We start from the raw sequence: 24,320 nt of genomic DNA on the forward strand, positions 1-24,320 counted from the left end.
ATTTTCATACATAGGTGTTGAAAAGTCCATGTCGTGTATTTGTGCTTCTGAAATGGAGCTGAAAAAGTATGTGCCTAAAAATGTTTGTTCTTTAGAATGGAAAGCTTTGAATAAGACACACTTCATACAATAAAGGCTTTTCAGAACTAGGCTTGTAACAATCTTTAAAATCAGAAATTTATCCCATCTAGGTATCAGATAAGGAAGCTTAGTAGGTGTATATATAGGGTGCCTGATGTCTCCCAAAAGTTGAAACTCTTCTAACTGAACACCTGAGTATGACCATACAGTTCTCTGTACAGGGTGATCTTCTCCATCCATCATCCATAATCATAGAATCATAGAATGGTTAGAGTTGGAAGGGACCTTAAAGATCATCTAGTTAATAAGGAAGTAAAGAAACTTATTGCTAATTTAACTTAATATTGAAATTTCATTAAATTATGATAAAGTAATTTGTACCTATTAAAACTGCCCTTTCTTGTCCTCATGTTATTTCCAGTGCCTGTTTCTTTTGCCTTAGTCTTTGGACTTAGCCCTCAATGTTTGAATAGGTGTTTGTGCTTCCCTTGTCCCTGATGAGGCGTAGCCATTCCTTTCCCATTTCTAGTCCTAGTGTTACTTCCATAGTCAACACAACATATTGTGGTGTTTGTGGGGAGGAATGAGACATACTTGTAGGCTGTTACCCAGAGTGAATGGATTCGGTTTAGATTTTTTTTCAGATGTTGCTGGGTCAGAGAGGTACCAATGTCTAATAGAATTGCTGAGTAATTGTGCAGGTTTTATCAGTGTTTTATCAGTGACAATAGTTAGTTCTGAATATGATACTAGCCAAGATTACATGACCTCTCAGAACCATTTTGCCCAGTACAAAAATTATATCTCTTTTTGGTCAATTAGAGCATTTACTTAACATTTTGTGACTAATATTTAGTCGCCTCTGGGACAGTTAAGTGTCCCCACTTCACAGACATAAAAACTAGGGCAAGAAATAATTGGATCAGCAGTTGCTTCCCATCCTGTTCAAAAGGGACCTGGCCTCAGCGATTCACGCCCTTGCTGCTTCCTGTCTGGACTCCATCAGTGTAGAATACTTGGGCATGAAGCCATCAGCCTGTGGGACATTCCAGCTGATAGAAAGAGCTGTAGCACTGTTCCTCAGCAGCAAAGGAGAGCAGAGGCATATTCAAACTGCTCTCTTGCTGTCTGCACTGCCTTCCTGCATGTTTGTCCAGTTGTAATCTAAGACTCAATCAATATTCTTGGTGGACTGGGTCCAACACATCTCAGGTATCACCTGGGAAGTTCTTCCCATTTGGTAACAACACGGTAGTTGACAGCCCTACTTTGTGAATGGTTTTATCAAAGAGCTGAAGTTTGTTTGCACAGGAGCTAGAACTTTTTCACAGGCTGGCCCAGGAGCATGGAACAGACTTCCACAGCAGTTAAGCTAATATTACCATGCATGTCCTTAACTTCTGCTTTTAAGACTCGGGTGCACCTAGAGGTGTCAAAGGCATCTCTTATTCTCATATTCTCTCATATAGACACGAACCTGCATGTAGATTTCTAAACCTTCCCCAAAACCCCAACCAACAACAACAGTGCTCTTCCGAAATGAAATACACAGTTCCTTCCCCAGGGAGAGGATGAAAGAAAGAATGAAGCACTCATAGCAGATGTTACTCATGTCGCTTAAAACAGCAGGAGAACATTCTCAGCTCCCAGTGCAAGCAGCTGGAGCAGAGTGGGGCAGAGGCAGCATAGAAGAGTGTCCAGAAGTTTTGTGTAGCTTTATATGTGTCCCTCTTTGGATGTCCAGTTTTAACATTTTCATGTTCCAAGCTTAGCACTGTTGAAAATAATCTTCCAGTTTCTTCCTCATTTCTTTAAGGGTTATATCTCTGCATTGTAAAAAGCTCCCAAAGACCTCACCTTTTTAAAACGGCCTTTAATGGCCTCAACATTTTAAAATGGCCCTTGACACGAGCAGGAGCAGAACTAAGCAAGCTCTAGGCTATTTCAAGAACTAAAAGATTTGACTGAGAGCGCTAGTGGAGACAGTAGCAGATTTGGGATTCAAACACTATATTCTCTCATTTGGGGGTCCACTAGAGAAAACTGCTAATTAACCTGGGCTGGGGTTGTCTCCTTGTGGTAGCAGCCTTTGGGGACCAGCTGGGAGAGAGATTGGTGTGGGAGTAATATCAGCCATAGCAGCAGTGGCCCCGCTACTTCCATATAGGATTGTTTTGCCAAGGCCCCCGCAGTAGTTGAGTCTGTGTATCATGTAGGTCCCAACGGCGAGCCTTCCATGACAGCAGGGGAGACCATGAATAATTTATACCCTTTACACAAAAACAGGGACAAAACTTTCAAACCTGCAGGTGAAGTTAGATTTTCAAGGATGTTTTCTTCACAAAGAAAAGGCCTCAAAACATTTTTTTAAGTGAAATCGGAGATTAGTTCTGGCATTTCTAGGTCCCCAAACTCTTGGGGTGAGGAGTGGAACATAGATGCTGGCTTTCTAGGCCCCAAAGGCCAGGAGCCAGCAGGGAATAACTTTGTCAGCTCTTCTTAAAAAGAAGCCTACCTGAAATCCAATTAACAATCAAAGCTTTAGGCCAACATTTTCAAACTCAATGGCCTATTTCTGAGAGGGTGCTGAGCACCTCCAGCTGCCGTTAAGGCCAGAGCGAGATGCTGGTGCTGAGTACATCAGGAAATCAGGTCATAAATGCCTGAAGATAGGAAACTTGATAAAAGCATAGGTGCTGAGCAGCCATAGCCTCATTTAAGGTTTCAGCAAAACAACTTTTGATGCTTAAATACAGGCGCCACATTCAATAATGTTGGCCTTAGTCCTTAGCAGACAATCAGGATGCTTTTGTCAGAGCAAATGCCTGGGAGTCAGGAGAGCTGGATTCAGTTGCAAGGTCTGGTACTAACTTGCTCCACTTAACCATGCATCTTCTCCATCTCATGAGTGAGGATGATGATAATGTGTGTGCCAGAGATACTAGGTTGTAATTAATGCTTATGTTTTAGGGAACTAGATAGAGCTCATGCATTGCAAGTACTATTAGTTAGAGTGCTTTTTTTTCCTGAACCCCTATTGTGCTTTCTGTTTCAGATAGATGTATGGATATTAGTGTGCACCACTATGTGCACTGAGTATTTTTCCATGTTTTCCAAGTTTTAAAAAATGCAAGCTTATGTTTCTGAGATTTGAGACTTCTTTCCCTAGAAGGGAGAATTATTTTCTTTGCAAATTTTCTCAAAAAGGCGATCAGGAGAAGCATGGTGGAGGCAGTCATGTATTAGCTCTTTAAGGACATACCTTCAAAGTGTTTCCACTACAAGTCTTTTGCTTCAATGTCAAACAAAGTTTAAATACCAAAAAAATACTTTGAATTCCCTTCCAGTGCCCCTTCCCTCCTGGGGATTAAGAGGTGTTATGGCCATATTAGGTTTTCATGCGGTAATTCTTTTCTAAATAAGAAATTTCCAGGTTTGGAGCTTGTGAGTTTACCATCCTTTGATTGGCCTATTCAAATGTAAACACTCCCTGTGGGTACTTCATTAATTCATGAATATTTATAGCACATTGCAAAGCCCACCAAGCCCAAAGTGCCAGAGTTTCAGGGACCATTTTGATTTCACTAAATAGTGCTTGACAAAGATGGGCTTAGTATTAATGGTTCTTACTTGTCTCCACATACTCCATATACTTGTAACTCTACATGCAACAGTCAGCCTGTGAAACTTTCCACACTTTTTCCTCTAAATAAGCAGGAAACGGTGTGTTCATAACATCCCTTATATATTTCCTGAGAGAACGTTCCTTAAGTTTCTGGTGCAATTGTACCACAATTATGGGTTTGTTTTTTCAGATACTTAAGTGATACTATTGATGAAATTAAGAATTAATTGACAAGGATAGTGTAGCAGTTGTGATGAATATTGCCTTTAAATAAACCATTTTAATCTTGAAAAGAAATTCAGATTTAAGTAACAGTAAAATGGCAAAGGATTGGAAGCTGAATATACTGTCCAAAATAAGTACTGAGCTACACCCACAAAGTACCCATACAAAAATAAGCAAAAATGTGTATTCCTTCTCCTTCACTGGGGATGGAGTCATACCCAAGCATGTATGTTCTTGAATATATATCCCTATTTTGCCTACTCCTTCCTGTTTATGCTTTTGTATGCCTGGATTCTTTTTGTAAAATATAGGTATCTATTTAAAAAAAATCACTAGCAGAAAAAAATTTTAACCCGTACTTTGGGTCTGTTCTCCTTACTGCCTTGTATGGTCAACACTAAATAGATTCTGCAGAATCAGGCAATAAAGTACAGTTCGTAATCCTTGTGACTGCAAAGACTGTGTCATGTAAATATATTAAGTGAAGTTTGTTGTCTCCAGTCTGAAAGCAACATGAAACCATGGCAATCAGAAGATAAGCTCCACTGTTCCTTTGTCTTTGTAAGTGTTGACTCTGAAGCATATCACTGACATTACATGTCAACATTAACATCATGATTTCTGATTGCTTTAGCAAATGGAACAGTGAGGTGTGTGAGATTTCAGCCTAAAACAGCAAATCAGTTGCTGCAGAAAGAAAAATGCACAGAAATGCAGAAGAAGAAGGAAACGAAAGGCAAAGGAGCAGAAAGGAGATTACGGGGCAAAGAAAGAAACAAGATAGAAATAATAGTGCTTGGGAAGGCAAACGTTTTTCTGCTGAGTGATGCTGATAATAATGATAAGGCACTTGTAAAAATAAATCATGATAATAATAAAGGGGAAGTTCAGTTATTACATAAAGGCCAATTTCTACCCTCAGTCTTTGTAGAAACCTCTGTGAACATCAGGGAGTCCTGTTGTAGATTGAGGGCAGGGAAAGCAGTAAATGTATTCCCTGACCCACAAATAACCATTAGAAATGGAATTCTGCCCTTTGCAGAAAATGAGGTTTTATCATCTGTGCCCTGAACATTTCAGCCTACACCTTGCCATTAGTCAGATCAGTTGGCTCATACACCTGGAGTAAGCAGAAGAAATAAGCACTCTGTTTGCATTTGAATAATTTCCCTGGTAGATCAGTTCAGTTCTCTTAATTGTCCATCCATTAATTTATTGCTAATGTAGTTGATATCGATGACTGATTTTCTGTGCTAAACAGGAAGCACCACTTCTTCATTCTAGGACACATTCCTTCCTACAACTGCCCTGCTGTTATCTACCAGTAGCTGCCGTTATATTATCTTTCATCTGGCCCAGAGCTGACAACAGATGGCCATCTCCGGGACTGCCATCAGTGTGACTTTATGAAGCATCCAGCTATGGTGTACTGAGGAGCTTCATGGCCAGTTCTGCAAATCTGCCTCCCTTCCCCCAACCCTGCTGCTGGCCCCCCTCACTCCATCCCCATGAATAAGCTCCTCATTCCTGGCTCCACTCTCCACTAGTCCTGAGGTTTCCTGATGAGTGATGGCACAACATTACCACTGAAAGTTTGCTGCTCAGGGTCTACCCCCTCTTCCCTCCACAGCACTGGCAGAATGTTGCCATGGCCCCTGTATACCCCGGCATCCTCACCCCTCCATGGTTTGGGTGTACCAAAGCATAGATAAAGGGGCTTGGTAGCAGCAAAACTGCCACCTCTTAAGATGTGCAGTCTGAACCTTACCTTCTTCCATCACAAAGATTAGCTCAGTAGCCCTGCATCTCCTCAAGTTCCAGGGATATGGAGAGAGGGGGGATGTTTGTTTTTCTAATGTTCCACAAGACATGCTGTCGAACCAAGACTGAGAATATTAAGTGTGAAGGAAGATAAAATATCGATTAGAGGCCCGAAGTGGAGAAAACTATAAAATTCACAACTGTCCTGATTCCATTGACATGCTAGATCATTTGGAAAAGCTGTTTCAACTGGGTGGCTGCTGTGCGTTTTGGAGATATATTGTTTGCTCTTGACAGACTTTTCTAAAGCAAGGTACCTCCAGAGCTGAACCCGTATTTTAAGAGAAATTCACATTTGTATCCTTTATTGTGATATTTGCAGCAAGTCTACAGCTAGTAACAGTCTCTGCCCTCAAGCTATAAAGGAGTAAGACTCCATTGTTGGAGAGAGAGCAGCCTTCTGTGTGAAAGGCTGAGATGTGGTAGGCAAGATGAATAGCGCTTAAAAGCAGCGCTTGCGGTGCTGTCATTTAGAACAGGAACACTGAGGATTTAAACGAAAGTGAAAGGCATGGTAAATGAATCCTTTAAAATTGGTCAAATTTTTAGCTGCCTAAAATAACAAGTTTTCTCCATTGATAGGTTCATTGAGTAGGAGGAAAGTTGGGAGGGGATGAATTCCCCTAGGGAGGAGGTGCAGATAGTTTGTGAAAACAAGGTGTGGTCAGTGATTCATAAAGAGACACATCCAGGAAACTCCAGTAAACAGCAATCTTGGCTCCAAAGTGGTGAATTTCCTTCTTTTTCTTTTTTTTTCTTTCTTTCTCTTTCTTTTTACTTTTTTTTTTTTTTTTTTTGAGAAGGGGGATAAAAAAGACCATCATTAGATTGCTCAATTCCAAACATTACTCAAAAAGACTGAGATGCAGATGGCTACACAACTGGAGCTGTTCATTACAAAACCCCAAACAGGAGGAACAGCTTTTAGGTTTAGCTTTTCTACCTGCTATTGGGGTCAAGTTCACCATGCTTTGATCAAGCTGAGGTTGAAATATAATTTTGGATGGAAAGAGTGGATTTTTGCAGGCTCTTGTGATTATTTTTTTTTAAGTTGAGCTTCCTTTGTGTTCAAAGCTGAAACTGAGTGTCCTCCACCCTGTTAACAAGGAAAGAAAGAGATGATTCAGTTCTCGTGAGCCGATACTGCTGAGTTACACACATTTCTACATGCAGCTTTAGTTGTTTATCTGTATTGTTATAGTCTCATTTTGCAGCAGAATCGCTAGACACAGGCACTGGTCATGGGTGTGTAAATCTGCCTGGGGATACTCTGTGTCAGGGAATACTCTGCTTCCTCGCCGTACTTTGTGTGTGTAGATGTGTGTGCTATGTTACATAAAGAACCTGTGATATTGTTAAATATTAGTGGTGCATTTTGCTTTGCTTCGCGATTGTAAAGGTGAAAGGTGATTGTGCAGGAAAATGGAACAGTATATTTGCTGTGAGACAGGCACTAAGAACTCACTCCCATGCTCAGTTATAATTCATGACTGTACTGGTGGGAAGCCCTTATCCCTCTGTGGAGTTAATGCATCTCTACTGTAGCCTGCTGAGAGCACCCTGTGTCCCCTCCCACCATCTGTGCATTCACTTGCGTGCTATCTCTCTCTCTCTTTACTGTGAGATCTCTTGGTGTTAAAACTGTCAGACTACTACTGCCTGGTAAAGGTGGCTTTATGATGTGTATTAATGTTGAATTGTCATTTAAAGGGTGAGGAGGTAGGAAAGGGATATGTTACCATTTGTTTTAAGCTCTTGTTAGAAAATGCTGACGAGCAAATAGAAAGAAAGATAGATTTGTTACATCAAACAGCAAACGGTTTTGAGCAGTGTATAGAAGTTGCCACAATGTAGGGTAAGAGCTATTGATGGCAAATTCATCTTTGTTCCCAATCTGGGCATATTTTGCTGTTTCTTGGTACAGTGGATCTCTGTTTCTCCATGTCAAGATCTGAACCAATGGCATTATAAATTGAATAATATTTATTTCCCCACCAGCTGGCTTAGCTGACAATTATTTTATTTTCTACAAGTTGATCTCCTCTTTTATCTGAAAAGCTCTCTTACAGGCTGCAAGTTAATTGCTTCTATGCTACCTGAGACTTGAAATTCATGTGACCAAGTGCTATAAGCTAGCACAATCTTACTTAAATAGGTAGTGTACAAAGATTTTTTATTATTATTATTGCTGTAAGGCACTATCAGAAGACCAGTGAGACTGTCTAGCTTCGAAAGAACTGAACTCAGTTCACAGAGGTTTGAGATGATGCTTTATCAATCTGGCACCTTACCGCTAGATTAGACTCAGAATATGGTTAAAAGACCATGTACTTGACTGTCACAGCAATATTAATTTGCAGTGTTTCACTGAATGTAATCTTATGTAGTCTGTTGTTTGTATTCCTTTAAAACTTATAAATCAAATCCAGACCTGGAATACCAGTGTATGAACTTAACAGATGTGCTGCCATAAGGGACCTGCTAGGTTATAAACTGCAGAAATGATCTTTTTCTATTTCATATTCCGAGCTTATTCCAGGGAGATTTAGAAACCACAGAAGTAAGGTGGAAGGTCACGCATTAGGACGGTAGCACCCACCCAGCGCTTGACGTTGGGTGTAATTGTCAGGAAATCCACCTCTAATCGTTTTATTATTCAGTCATAGCATCCTGCCGAAGCTCCCGAGCAAAAGTAGGGCAAGAATGACTTCAGTAGCTCCGTGTCCAGGTTTTCTTAGGTGAAAGATCACTTTGAGATGACACAGCTGAGTAGTCAGGCTGAAATCCTAGTTGGTATTTTATTAATTTTGCACCAAGATAAATCCTGAAATTCTGACAAACTCCATGACAGGTGAAATTCCTTCTTGCAGAATCTGCTCAGCAAGAGGCTGCTCATTTCGTTCTGTTCGGAGGCAGGCAACAGGAGGGCAGCTTTATAATCAGCCCTCAAAGGAGCCCCGGCCGCCCCAGAGCCTTGGACTGATTGAATAACTCCTGGGCCTCTTCCCCTAGGCCTCCATCAGCAGGGGTCCTGTGGAAAGCAATCTCCCGCAGACTGGCACTGAAGTGAGCTTTAAACTACTATTTTCTGCTCTCCAGAGGAGCCTGGAGTACTAAAAGATAGATGGACTGCAGATATTTTATGAGAAACTGTCAGAAGAAGAGCAGAGTAAATGTTTTTTTTCCTCCTTCTTTGAGTCACACGCTGCATCACTGTAGAATTTTTCCCAGAATCTTTTACACTGAAAGTTTGCAATTAATTGGTTGCTAACCTTAATTTCCCCCCCGCTTTTCTTTCTTTTTTTCCCCTTCCCTCTTCTTTTTTTTTTTTTTTTTTTTTTTTTCTTAAATATTCACTCGGAGGCCCTTTGCTTAACCACAGTTGCAGAAAATCAGTACCATTTGCACTGAAATATTTATAATGACAGAATGAAAAATTGGATTCATTTTCTGGCCTGTAGCCGAACAGTCTGCAACTTTGCGCAGCATTGTTTAGCATCTCTCATTCCTTCCTTTCATTGGGGTCGTTTTCAGACACACACGCTCGCGCTGCCCATGCTTCAGAGGAATGCTTAGCAAAACACAGAGCCATTTTTAATCTCAGCCTTGAGAAAACAACTTGTCTCTAACCTTGCCACCATTTGTGGGGGGAAGCAAAGCAGGGGAGGGGGAGGGTCCCCGGGAAGCCTGTAGAATCCCTCTTACAGGAGAGATTATAGAGGATGACATGCAGTAATCTGTCCTCTACAGCAAAGCAGCGTACAGCTGGAATTCAGCAAGTTCCTTCTGTGTGTTGCAGGGGAGGCAGGGTGGACTTAGCACCAGGCTGGGTAGCAGGATCTCTCCAGTAATCCCTGTTCTGCTACCAATTCCCTCAGTGGCCGTGGGAAACTCATTTGCCCACGAAGGAAGAGGTTGTCAAAGGCTCCCTTTTGTGTGTGAACACAGATTGTGCCTGTAAAAATGCCCTGTGCTTCTTTGCACCTCCAGAAAACAGAGAATGCTGGAACTGTACATATTTACTTCCCTCGCAGCAATGGTGTGAAGGTGAAGTGGTTGATGTTTGCAAAGTGCTTTGAAAATGAAAGTGCAGATCCTCGGGCTCCAATTTGCATCCCCTGCCAGTATAAAAGGTACCTTAGTCAGACAGCCAAGGATTCCCTCAGTACGCAGCAATTCCTGTTTATTTTACTAGCTGGTTCTGTATCACTCCCTTTTGGTCCTCACAGGCGTGTCTCAGACTCTGATGAATTCCAGAGATTTTTAATTGATATAACAATCCCGTGGGGGCTATGATGAGCTGGTGTAAATTCGGGCAGCCTTATGGATGCTTTAGCATGCACTGAGGACTATGGTGGCCCAAGATTGGAATGTTTAGTCCACATGGATTCACAAAAATATACAGTGGCTGTATAGGAATTAGTCTGAAAGACACACAATTTAGCAGAGAATGATAAGTCCCTGCAGATGTTGGACTGTTGTGCAAAAACTAATAGAGAAATATATCTATGAAAAGTGGTGATTTCAAGAACCCTTAGAAATTATTCTCTGGTGAGTTCTGTAGACTGTCTTGACAACTGTGTTAGTTTCTGGAAAAGCCCTGTGGACAAAACGTTAATCCCTGATGCCTATAAAGAGGCACCTTGAGACCATACTGGGTCCGCTGAGGAAGTGGGTTGGGTGCAGGGGTCAGATTCTGCAAAGTGTTGAGAATTTCCTGAAAATGTAAGTGCCAGAAATTGCCTGTCAAGGTTCAAAAATGTCATCTTGCTGACTTCACCTGTATTGAATTTACAACATAACTCTATTGCTGATAGCAGGTATCTGTGTATAATACTAAATTCTGATCTCTATTCCACATCACTCATCTGAGCACAAATTTTTTATTTAATTGGTTTATTCCGGTGGAGCTTCAAAATGTTGACTCATTCTCAGTGGTCTTAGCAGCACAGCCTGAGCAGGTGTGCCTGTAAGGGAAGGGACAGACATCTGCTGTAAACGTTGGTACAGCTCAGTTAACACCACACGGTATTCTGAGGTTTGTAGCAACGCATACGTTTTATCATTCAAAAGTTTCTTACCAACTTGCAGATTTGCCTTTTTACCATGTTCCCCGAGATAGTTTGACAGGTCAGCCTGAAGTGATGAGCGTTCTGACACAAACTGCAATGTGTCTTAGAAATTTTGCCTGCAGTTGTTTTACTGTAGTAGTGCTTTGATTTGAAAAGGAACTTTCTACAAAGTGATGTGTTTTAGGGCATAACAAAAAAAAATTCCAATATTGTGCTGTGCATATTACAGAGATTTCTGCTTAGCCCCTATTATTGCTTTCTGGTTTTCTGGTTTTTTTCTTCATGTATGTAAATGGAGAACATTATAAATTTTGTAATTTTTAACAGTTACTAAGAAGCAAAAGTAATAGGGATGAGCAAGAATGTGAGCTTTAATCGCAAATACTCAATATGTTTTTAAACTGAAATTTTGAAATCAGATTGCCATGGCAATTACATGACATTTTAAGGGAAGCTGTAGCCCCAGAGCAGGAGGCTCTTTCAAATCCAGAAGTATTTCATTGGTTGGGCTGACCAGAACACAAATATACAGGTGTGTAAAATGCCTTAATATGCTGAAAAGATTTGCAGGGACAATAGGCTATAGACCACAGTGAAGCGACAGTAGAGACCTAATGGGATGGTGCAGAACTGCTACTGAACATCAGGGACCATAAGAGTAGCCCCAAACAAATGTTTTATCTGATTGTTGAAGACAATACCTTCCTGGGAAAGCTGCTTTCTCTGCAGGCCCGAACCGTTGTGTTGGTTTTGTTTTTCTGTTTGGAGTGCCAGTCTGTTTACTAAAGTTATTAGTTTATAAATTTTGCCAAGGTAAAGTAACTGTGAGAGCTTTAAATTAGAGTAAGTGCCACTTCTGTGTGGCAGGTTCCTTTGAGGGCTGATTAGAAAGCAGGCCTCCTGTTGCCTGCCCCTTTATGCATGGCAGTATTGCTGTGGGTACTTGTTTATAGGTTACCTTTGAATTTATATGTGTGCACTGTGGTATGATGAATCGCCTACCGATAGCAAAGATTCTGCTTTTTTTTTTCTGGGATCAAGCTAATACTTCACTTTAAAGGGTTATTTTAATTAGGTGGGTTTTATTGTAATGAATTAAAATTAACTTGGAGTAGCAAATTATATAAGACTGCGAGGGTTATAGATTAGCCTCACCATAGCTACAGCACATCTCTTTGTAAAGGAATTAAACTTCTGTATTTCAGACACCTTGGAACTAAACATAGACAGCAAATGAGTGCAAGCGTCATCTCCAGTTATTTTCCTCCTAAATGTGATTCTTTTCACTCGATCAGAAGATTGCCGCACTAAAAAACAGTCCTAATGGGCAACAGGGGGTGAGAGCTGCAGCTGCAGGAGTCTGGATCCCCTAGCAGGGGATAGCCTAGGAGACAAGAGCATCACAAGCCGAACCCAGAGGTGAGGGGGAGCATTTATTTGACTGTCAGTGCAGGGTCAAGGCAGGATCTAATGACATGTCTGACTTGCAACGTGTCACTGGCCAGCTGTGTGACAGGAAACAGAACGACCAACCTTGAAGAATGACATTTGGTAGGAGGATACTTCTTCCCTCACGGGGAGGAAGGAAAAAGGCATAAAGGGATGCTTCTTTGTGTAGTAGTTCTTGTTTGGGGAGGGGAAGTATTAAAATGTAGGAGTAAGACTTCACTGTCTTCCCCCTTTTATAGGTTCTGAAAACAGGGGAAAGTGAGAGTAAAATTCCTCCCATTTAGCTGTGGTCAGATTTCACACATCTTTTACACAAATGCAAATGACAACAAAACAGAAGACAATAGAGAATCCAGACTTCTGCATTTTACAACCAACAACCACAATGACAAACATAAAATTTTATTGTCCTGGTACCACATGTCATTAACACTCCAGATTTATTGATTTACAGTGTGTATCCTTACAAAATTTAGAGAAGTAGTGACTTTGTCATAAAGGGCAAAATAGCATCCTGGTCTGTCTAAAAGTGACCTTTACAACATGGAGTTTCTCGGACTGAAAAGGAGGGAACTCAGATGAGGTTGCGCTAAGAACAAAACATTTCAACATAGGGTTCTTAAGTGTCTAACTATATACCAGCTATGAAGGGATAAAAGTTGTCCTTATTTTCTTTTCCAAAAAAGCAGATTTGTAATTCACACACACACCAAGCCTGCCATAAAAGCACTGTCCCAGTTCCCACTATTCCTTGTTTGAAGAGCTGTAGGTATAAGCACTATAAGATGTCCAAGATAGGGCAGCACAGTAACCAGTTGTGAAGGAAGTCAGAGAGTGAAAGCCGTGGGGGCCTCTGCTTATCAGCTCAGAAATCCTTGGCCATTACCATAAAATCTGCTCAATCTGGCTTTCCTTACAAACTGTCATGAAGGAAAAAGATGCACCAATGTGCGACAGTTTGAGGCATTTAGAAGAGGAGGAGGGGTAGCAGAATACCATGGCTTTTCCTTTTCTTTCCTACACATTTTAAAATTGACATACCATGGAGAAGGGGACATATTTTCACTTGCATTCTGGATTTTGGGATCCAAAATATGCACCAATCCATTTATACATTCTCTTAATTAGGTGTATGTATGTATGCTTACTGGCTGGATAACTACCAAATATGATTTGCATTGGTGATTTTAAAACTGGGCTGGTTCAGGGTTTGCTTTTAGCTGAGTGAAAACAGTGTTAGTCGCTTTGAGTTGATCTCCCACTGATCCATAACCTCCGGTGTGCTGAGTGCTGTTGTACAAGGCCCCACACCCCGGCTGGCAATGTGCAGGGAATCCAGATTCCAGGCTGTCCCTTTGTCACCTGGTAAGCACAATACCCAGAGTTATGTCACGAGGTAGGGAGGTGAACTCAGTGATCGATACAAGTGTGGGATGCGTCTGTCCATACAATAAAGAGTGCAGACAAGTTACAGCTCTCTTCTTTCAGGCTGTATCAAGAAACTTGTAATTTCACTTGTAATTTTGTTCAAAGGAATTCTTGTACATGCACCTGTGGAAAACAGGAAAGGATGATTGTTTTAAAGGTTGCCCTTTGCATATAAATCACAGCTCTGTGTGCTTCCCCATTTTAATTGGGTGACCTTTTGAGTCCAATGGACAGGAGCTTAAATTCTGGACCTGCCGGTTGGTTTAAGATTTGAAATCAATTCATGATCTAGCAGTTACTCTGCTTTAAATCAGAGAGCCCAGAATGGAAATTTTAGAAGAAGAAATTCCACTTGGAAGATTCCTTCTCACAACTCATAGAAAACTTCATTGCAGACCAAAAACATGTGTTTAAAATTGAGATTTTTTTGTCACTTCAGTCCCTGAAAAGACCTATTAAGATTCAGTGAGTACAAGAGAAACAGGAGGAGCCAGAAATATGTAATGTTTCCAACAGGACATTTCTATGCGATTATCAATTTAAGCTTCCGTTATTTGTCACTAATTACTGCACTGAACTGTTAAATATTTAGTAGTGGTTTGTTTAATTGGGTTTGACCTATAAAGGAATTTGTACACAGCGTAGCTCCAGTTCCAGGAGCCAGTTCCTCACTCCCAGCTAGGCAAATTTGTATTCACGTAAGATGAACATATATTGCCAGACAAGGGGTTTTGGTTTTGTTATTTGGGTTTGTTACCACTTTCTCTCCCTCACAGATTTATTTGTCTTTAAGATATCTAAAATTAGAGCACGAAGTAGGAGTGCTGCTTGTGGATGTAAAATGGGAGGGAGGTCAAACTTAAACTTGTTTACAGATGTTGTAGTTTAGAAAGCACCAGCATGATAAATTAAACATAAAGAGAAAAAAAGAAAAAAAATTAAAGCAGAGCAACAACTAGCTCATGAACACGTGTCTGTAAAACACTGACTTAATCCCTGAATATCTTATTAGGCAGTATTGCCTATCAAAGCTTGTTGTCCCCTGTTACTCTGTTGTACAATAGTTGCAGATAAATCTGGATTTGTTCAGCACTGGGTTCTGCTTGCTCTTTGCCTGGCTGTGTCTTGACAGGATGAAGAGACTTCTGGCTGTGGCCTCTGCAGAGGGTGTGCAAGAATCAAGCGGTACATGAGCAATATTCACTTTGTTTTAAACCCTACAGACCTTGCTCTATTCTTACTTGTCCCTATCTTGAAACTCCCTTGATTTCAGAGGAGTTTCTCTTAATTTATACCAGGATAATCATAACCATATTCTAAAGTAATAAGACTTTTGATATATTTCTCAGAAGTGCCTCCTTTTGCCTTTTTTGTTTAAGCTTTTATTTCCACTTAATGAACAATTTCCTTATTGGGGAAGGATACTTGTGTGTTAAGTATCACAAAAGCCTTGTTTTTCTACAAACAAGACTTAGACCTGGATCCTGATTAGCAGTACAGCCCCCTTGAAGCATAAAAGAACAGGAAGGTTTCCCAGTTTCAAGAAATTCCTCTGAACTCGTCCTAACCATTGCCCTCTCTCCCTGTCACCATCATCTTATCATTTATGGGGGTAACGCATGCACCTTGCCTGTGCAGCCAGGTACACCTTGCCTGAAATGGAAGAGGTTGTTGTAAGTTCTGGTGCATTTCAATAAACACCAAACAGGGTAAGGGAGGCTTATGGAAGGCTATTGCCTGGCACCATAGGTCATAACAGCCTTGGAGCTACTCTGATTTATGTCAGAGGCTTAACCAGGAGCCCCCTGCCAGCACTCATAATGAGGAAGGTGCAAGGATGGTGAACAGACACCCATGTTTGTGTCTGTTCTCTTCTGGTGACAATGATGAAGGTCTTATTTGCTGTGCCTAGGATTATATGTCATTCTTTTCCATACAACAAATCTGTGATATATGTACTCATATATAATAATGAATCCAAAAGGAATCATTGACATTTTACTAGTGACTTACTGGAAGTCTCTGAAGAAAAATAGGTATCAGGGGGTTTGGTTTGGTTTTGGTTTTAATTTTCAGTTTGCATCCCTGAGAACATGCTATCTGATTTGAGGGGTTTTTATGGGTAGGTTTTCCCTGGCCCAGCTGGAAATGCTTGAGCAGAAGAACCAGAACACTGAGTTTTACACAAATACAATAAAGAGTACCATCTGATTAGCAGTCATGCCATTTCAGAGACATTAATATAATAACAAATCACGTAGCTTGGGTGAACTAATTTATATGAAGAACTGCAGTTCAGTGTAGACTTTTCTAAACAACAACAGTGGTCAGTCATGACCTAAGATGACCCTTTAATTGGCCATCATGTCTGAGAACAGACCTGATTCTCAAGGGCTGGTAAACATCAACTCACCACACATAAGTGGTATTTATGGGAACACAAATTCTCTTGGGATTTGGCCCCTTCTTTGTTGTGGAAATAGCTCTGGTTTAGTTCAGATCAAGTCTTTATTTCTTTGGAAATCTGAAGTTTCAGAGACTGTATTTTTTTAGGTCTATGCTGGTGATCAAACTTGGCCTGGCTGGAGTTTCATGCCTACTTCAGTGCATTTAAAAATCCATTGGTACTCCTCCTGCTCTGCCAGCTGCACTGCAAATGCTGATAGCAGGGACACCTTGCCTGGAATTTTTTCTGTTCTGTCCAGAACTCCAAAGTCTCCATTTAGCTTCCTACTTTTCACCTATGAAAAACTATTAGACATAATCTCCTTTCCAGCTCCCATTGTGTGACCATTGAAATCTGAATATATATTCATTTTCAAGTCAGAAACATTGTAATTCCTGGGATGAAACACATCAAAAACATTTGCTAGTTCCAAGATTTCAGATATAACAACTTAAGTTAATTTCTTGTAGTTTGTGTTTTATGAAAGGAAGGGAGGGGAATGGAAGGGAAAATAACCTACGGTCACATCATCTGTTGATGAGCTTCAACTGAAGTTGCTCTTTTCCTATTTCACCTTTGTGAAGAATACAGAAATGTTTACAATCTGAGTGTTCATAGATGCTCTGTAGGGACAACTAAGGATTATAGCATAAAATGGACCTAGTTATGTCCCTAACCTTCGGTTAATTCATTTGGTGGAGGTAGTAGACTGTGGAAGTGGTTACCCTTACTGTGGGAACACAAATCCCACCTATGCTACCTTTTTACCTGTATAGCAGCTAAGCCTGAGAAGCCCATGTAACAGAATCTTCTTAATTGCTTGCAGCAGCAGTGGCCTTAATGTTTGGGAGCAATGAAAGTAAGTTTACTGCTTTCAGATGCTTTGAAATGGCCCAGATATTCTACTGAAATTAGCTCCTGACTATGCAGATTTGGTTTCATGTGTGATTTGGGGCTGGCTGAGCCTCTTCCTCTCCTGGGATGAACATCAGGAAAAAAAAATCCTAACCCTGAGGTCTGTGAAGCTGTGAAACAGTCTCCCAAGAGGACCATTGGAAGCTCTAATTAAAATTGGACTGGGCAAAACACTTGAAATTACACTATAGGCAATAATCCAACACTGGCAAGATGGGTGGAGAAAAACGCCCTGCTGGGTCTTTTCTGTCTTTAAATTCTATGAATTCTTGTTCTTCTCTTTTATTATGCTATTTCACCTTTTTCTTTAATCGTGACACAGTGTCATCTAGAAAGTATTATAAGATACTATTGTGAGCTGAGTAAGATGATGTTAAATGTCAAAAGAAAATGCAACAGTTTCTCTGCAGGCTCACAGTGATTATATGGAGACAAGTAAAAGAGAAACTGACTGCAAGAGAGGGACACCAGTGCAGTGTTTCTGGTCTGTAAGACAGTGGCAAATGCCTGCAATATACATGTTTATCATCTTGACATTACATTTCATATTCTCTGCTTATGAAGAATAACCACATTCCACCAAACCTAACACAGGTGTGGAAAAGTCATTTACTGTAACTGCATACATCACTCAGATTGCTGGAGACATCTTCAATCCAAATGTTTCAAATGTCCCCAAAGACCTGGACTAAATAATATCTTTTTACATCTTAATTTATAATATGTATTTAATCTTAGTATCTCACAAATCTAAACATCTCATCAATTTAGTCTTGGGTATAATCATATTACAGTTTACCAGGAAAGATCCTTGGCACAATATAATGGGGCCTTGACAAGAAACTGTGCTGCAGTACTGAAGCAGTACAAGTTTGAAGAAAGGGTTATAACAATCAACCTTTTCTGAGATTTTTCTTAAAGTTATAGTTATGTCTGAATAAGTTTCATTTATTTGTTTTTGGTGTTATCACTTAATGCTCCTTTTCCCTCCTACCCCTTCCTTTCCACATAACGCAGTATTTCAGCAGCGTCCGATGCAGAGCTTTTTGCGTGAGAGGTCTGACATCATGACCACCAGTTAAGTAACAAAGCATCAGACTGAAGTTCTGGAAACCACATTGACACTGTGAAACTGCGTTTTTGATTCATCATTACCTCTGCACTTAAGGTTTTGCTCAGCTTGCCTTTTCCACAAGCCTTTCTTTCTTCCCCTTCTTTCTTTCTTTCCTCTTCTTTCTTTCTTTGGTTCTGGAAAATCCAACATCCTCTTGTTAGCTGCAGACAGTTTGAAAAGTATGGTACAGGGTAAGAAGTTGGAATAAAAAGAAAGGAAGAGAAGCAGAAAATCTTGATTAGAAAGTATAATTTAATAGAACGTGTATTGAACCAAATGTATTGATTAATGTGGAAGATATAGTACTTATATTGATTCAAACTAGAGATTTAGTACTAAAAGCTGTAAGCCAAAAAGCTGTTGCAGATTGCTACAAAAGTCAGTTTAATGCTGTCCTTGAGAATGCCTTCACAAAGAAATTCTTCTAATGTTTGAGGAGTAGGTAGAATGCGGTATATGTCAGTTTGATCCCGGAGGGTTTTATTTTGTACTCTAATAGCTGTTACGAGCCTACATTATATCCAAGGAGTAATTTTCCTTAGGGGTGCCCAGCTCGCTTTGTGTCAATATTCTAGCATTTTAAGTCACGTACAGTATATGCTTCTGGGAACAGTGCAGGAGCCAGCCAGACTCATAATGGTCTGCATTCATTAATAAAGGCAGAAGCTTCTGTCCCTCCATTGCCCACTACAGGGATGCCTCCCTGGTCTTCAGGGACCCGTACAGACACATTTAAAGAAAGCTTTATTTTGAGTGGGCAGGAGATGAAATGCAGGACTTGCAGGCATTTCCTAAGTCAGCTATATGCCCGAGCACAGGGGTGACCTTAATGGGTCAGAGAAGAATGCAGGTCAAAAGACTTATTATCCAGCCTGTTGGAAACCAATTGCTTTTGTTAAAAAAAAATTGTAGTGCTTAAAGGTTGATAGTAATGTAGAGTTCTGTTTTACAACCTGGAACTCTATTGCAGTGTGGTGGGGTGCTTTTTTTTTTTTTTAATGCAAAGAAATACAAGATGATTCATAATGTACACAGATAAAGGATTCCAGATAAGTGATAACATGTAGGGTACCATAATTACTTAATCAGTGATGATTGATTACTCATGTTTGTGTTCTTGAACTAAGGAAAAAATAACATGCTGCTGTGGTACTGTTACCATCTGTTGAAATAATGCATCTACATTTCATCTTTATATTTCTTCATGTGTACCCTCTTTGCACTGTTTGTCAGGTACAACCATGTCTTTTTTCATCTAGTCATAAAAAACAGAAGTCCCATTTAAATTGAATGCAACCACAGCTCACATTAAAGATTCTAATGGGCTAGTGAGTTTGTGGCTATCTGTGGATATTTTTTCTTCGTTAATTTTAATGCTGTGGGTGGGAACTTTTTGCTAGCTAATACTTCTCGTGTTCTACCTGAAACACAAAGACATACACCAAACAACAAAAAGTATTATTATCTCCTTTGTCTTGAGCATTTCTGCAAAGAAACCTTTTTATATTTTTTGTTGAGGAGATTCTTCTATCCAGCATCATCGTGAAATCTTTGCATGTTTTTAACTCTTTAACACTAACAACAGGGATATCTCAAAGCATTTTCATCCAGAAAGAAGAGTGGTGGCATATAATTTTATGGCGATTCACATAACAGTTGGGATTCTGGATTCTGCTAACAAAAATAATTATCTCTAGAAACATGACAAATGCATTTTATGAGTTTATTTTGATTGTGAAATACACTGAATTCAGTCTTTCCCAGGTAACATACCTGCTTTCCAGATAATACCGAGACAGAGAAATTGGGGATGTAGGAGTTTTCCTGGCTAGGTTTGTGTCTAATGTGGTAACAAATGCAGTGACAAACACATTCCCCCGTTTTGTGCATGCAAATCTTGCATTTGTGTTTGAAAACTAGTTTCTCCTCATGAAATCACAGCTCTTAGAAACGTTAACATAACTATTGCTGAAGTCCAGGAAGGATTATGTTAAGAAAAAATATTTTCCCTTTCCATGGCTAAGTAGGAAATTGAAATTTTTGCTTCATAGGGAGACTACCTCATAATTAAACAGATGTGTTTATGTGCAATCAGATTTGGGGAGGCAAAGAAGGGGAGCATATGATACCTCCCGTACTTAGTCAAATGACTTCTCTTTGGCAAGTGGAGGTACTAATTGCTCCAAACTCAGGCAAACTAGTTTGAAGTTTCCAGACGAGGCATGTTTCAAGTTTGCGTAGTGTGCCTTTAACGAAGGGCAGCGTGCTCTCCGAGCCGCACAGGGGATCTCGACTGTAATATCGTGCTCTCCCTGGGTGTACCGCGCTCCCGTGTCCCTGCCGTGTCCCTGCCGTGTCCCTGCCGGCAGGAGCTCCAAATTCTGCTTTCCCCGCCTGCCTGAACCCCCACTGCCGGGGAGGCGGGGAGCTGGCTGCACACGAGGCAAAGAGACTATCAGAGTCGAGATCTGCTGCGTGGATAATGGAGGAGAATTTTTGCCCTAAATTTTTAAACACAACACCCCTCATAAAAACAACAACAGTTCATAACTGGGATTAATGTTTGCAATTTTCAGTCACTTAGACATGGGGTCTCCAATAGATGGCTTTTGGTGGAGTGGAATATGGCTCTCTGTGGGATTACAGAATTTTCCTCCTTTTCTTATCTCTCTCCTCCCATCCTTCGCCTGCTTGTCTTGTCAATGATATGCTTCTGAAGTGCTTCCACTTTGTATTTTTTTGCCACTTAGCCAAATAGGTATCTCTCCCTAGTCCCTCACGCTAATTACTTTGGAAACTGTGTTTTGTTCTGACTGTTTACAATAAGTATAGTTGCCTTTTTAAGGCCTAAACTGCTCAAAGCGTTTCCTTGAGTTCATATCCTGCCCTGTCTCGTTTTTCTCTGCAACACATGTTTTTTTCTATTGTCTCTTCATTATCTCTAGAGAATCTCATTTTGCACCAGGGCATGGGAGTCAGGGACACTGGGAGCAGGGGCAAGGCAGGCCTTAGGCCGTGCTTTGGTTTGTCTCCTTCATATTTGGGCCTTTTTATTTTTTAATCAAAATGTCATCGCAGCCAGAGTTACGGCTACACTTCTGAAACACCTTTTGACTGAATCATATGTAACTGTTCATCCAGCCCCAAACTGATTATGCATTTTTTCACTTAGTGCAAAGAAATAAAAAATGGGCATGACTGACATGCTTGCTCTCAGTAGATTAGAAACAAAAGACACATCCCCCCCCCCCCCCAATATCTCTCTGCAGTGTAACAACTGGTATATGACTTCACTTACTCAGAAGCAGAGGAAAAAATCAGAATTCGGGCTGCCACCCCATATTTAACTTGTCCTGTTGTTTCTAGGTACTGCAGGGTCTCCAATAAGCCTGTGGTGTTATGCTGTAAGTGCTGCAATAAATGGACACAACAGGATGACAGAAGGGCTGACTGTCAGGCTTAACTCTTAATTTCCTTGCTTTTGTGGTTTCAAGTCAGAGCCCATTACCTGTGACCAGCCAACATTTTCGTCTGCAGCTATTGTTAGTGCTTTACAGCATTTTGAAATGATTTTATGGGAAGGATAAGAAGCTAGATGAAATCAAGTGGTAGAATGTATTTTTTTAACGCTCTCTGGCCTTGGACAGTCTGGAATTCCTGCCATCAGCATTAAATCATCTTGTATTCACATCTGGAAATTGCATCTTTAAGTGTCACTGGGTCATTTTCCTTTAATCTGGAGAATGGCACTACATTAAAAATTCCTCAGTCTTACAGTAAGATCCTTTCCTTGCCAAATGTCCTATGAACTATTGTTTGTGTGCGTGCGCGGTTTGGGGAGAGAGGAGGAGGAAGGGAGGGAGAACCATCAGGCTGGTCTGCAGTCACGCTGTATTTCACATTTGTTTCACCAAGACTGTTTTACTGTGCCTTTTCATGGGTGGCTCTGGAGGGTATGATTCAGTAGATGTTCACTTCATGGAAAATGATGGCTGTCTTTTGGGAGCAGGTTCATCCTGAAGTGTGTTAGTCCAAAGGGGTTTTAAGACAGATTAACTTAATAAAGCTGAGTGAAAGGACTGGACGTGCTGGGAGCAAATTACGAGACGTGACACCCTTGCCCTCTGGGTCACTGGCCCAAATCTGGCCCAGATTACTAGGGGGAAAATTCATCACTAATCAGTGCCTGCCCTGTTGTCTGAGAAGAAGCATTGACAGACCTTTTCCAGTTATCCATAGATCCATTGTACATTGTAGAAGACTTAACACGTACTGGATTACATCCTTGCTCTTAGCTTGAAGCTTGTGAAGGATCTGAGCCACTGCAGGCATTGAAATAGCATCTCTCATCCCTAAAAGTGGTTGACTCAATTAGGGCAGTGGTAGGAAAGATGGTAAAACTTGTGTTTGCTGCTGGATTTGGTGATTACTGGTATGGGAAAGGAGAATTTCAGGCTCCAAAGTCCATGCGCTCTCACCTCACACAAGGCACTGCATTCACTTGAGGAAAAATACCTGTGGTTTTTGGTGACCAAAGGAAGAGCTGTGGCAGCCCCTCCTGTTTTCTCATCGGTCTTTGAGCTCTCTGCTTGGCACAGCATGACTCTTACCAGAATATACTGTGTATACTGTTTAGGGGGAAATAGGTTTTAATGCAATAAAACATTTGAAGTGGTGCCACAGTCTAGGAAGCGCAGTCCAATTAGCATATTTTTGGTCTGTAGGCAGCAAGGTCTTTTATGACAAATAAATGCACTTCTCATTTGCATAATGCATAAACCATGAGCTGTATGTAAGCAGACACCAGAACCCCTGACCTGCTGTGCGATTTCACCAGGGCAGGTCAGCCCAAACGGACCTAGAGAGAGTGCGTTGCCCTTCTTGTTGGCACATGGAAAGAATATTGGTGTGAAACAGCCGGGGAAAACTCCTCTCTTTGATAATGATGCTTCTTCAGGCCGCTTTAAAACAGAGATGGGTCAAACATACTCTCTTTCCAGTCCACCGTTTTGTGAGATATGTTGGGAGAAATGTGTTGGCATCTCTCTTTCACACAGAAATAAATGCCTGTCCTGTGACTAAGCTGTTTCTTTTCTTTCTGTTACAGAATCATACAATGACCCAGCACAGCAGTTAGTGCAAGGCCCATCTCTTCCAGAGAGTTCTTTGTGGCACAAAAAGGGAACATGTTTTACTCTTTGCACGAAACTTTCATTGTTAATGTATATTATTCAGAAACATTGTATTGTACCATAAAACTTGTATTATCGAAACTGTTGGATGTTCATGTGTTTGAACTTTTGAGCACCGGATAGAATTCCTGTATATAAAGTGTTGCACATGTATTATGTTGTCTGATACTAAAATGGTCTTATAAAGACAAGTGGACTTGGGCCCTATTCAAGAAAGATACAAATAATAATAATACTGTGTGAGGGGAAAAAAATAGCTTAAGAAAAAGTGTCATTTTCAAGGAGGAGGGAGAAGGTAATAGCTATGTTCCATTACAGCTCTGTTTGGCCTTCCTTTCGTTTAAACTTCAGTCTAAAAATCTCTCTTTTGGTATACAAACGGATGAATCCAAGACTATTTTTTATTGCTGAAGATTCTTGCAAAAAATACAAAAAGACTCTTTCTCACAGAGCAGGAACCCACAGTTGAATAAGGCCCGTATATATATTTGTAAGCCTTGCGATATGACAGATAGCATTACCATATATGCAATAGTTGTTATGTAGATTGTCAAAGAAGTTCTTTTTTTTCTGGATACCATTTGAAGCTTTGAGTGTTCAAGACTTTCCTTAATGATTTCACATGGCCAAATTCTTGAATCAGTTGAACTAACCTGTATGTTACTGTTATTAATGTTTACTCTGCGGTCTGAACCTGGAGATTACTGGAATTGTTTTCCAAAAGGAAATAAATTCAGTTTACCATTATGTGTGAGCGTGCTTGTGTCTTGTCTTTTTCCTTTGAAAGTAGTGTTGTTATTATTATTGCTTCTGTAGTACTTAAAGGACCACCAAGATCTGGAATCTCATTGTACCAGGACCTATACACTGCCCAGTAGGAGAAGGTCACTTTTCTCAGAGCTGGGCATTTAAATAAATGTAATTGTAGAAACAGATCTGCCAGCCCACTGCA

General features: G+C 40.5%; 1 protein-coding gene across 2 annotated transcripts in view; it reads left to right on the top strand.

Annotated features, from left to right (window-relative positions):
- The window catches only part of ZNF521 (zinc finger protein 521), a 232,158-nt gene extending 208,044 nt beyond the window's left edge, over positions 1-24,114 (top strand). For both annotated transcript variants that reach the window (XM_074146354.1, XM_074146355.1), the window contains one exon: positions 23,284-24,114. In XM_074146354.1, the coding sequence (XP_074002455.1) occupies positions 23,284-23,313 (30 nt within the window). In that variant the 3' untranslated portion in view covers positions 23,314-24,114. The remainder of the gene's footprint in view (positions 1-23,283) is intronic.
- The last annotated feature ends 206 nt before the right edge of the window (positions 24,115-24,320 follow it).

The sequence above is a fragment of the Numenius arquata genome, chromosome 4 (genome assembly GCF_964106895.1).
Source record: "Numenius arquata chromosome 4, bNumArq3.hap1.1, whole genome shotgun sequence".
Taxonomy (NCBI): domain Eukaryota; kingdom Metazoa; phylum Chordata; class Aves; order Charadriiformes; family Scolopacidae; genus Numenius; species Numenius arquata.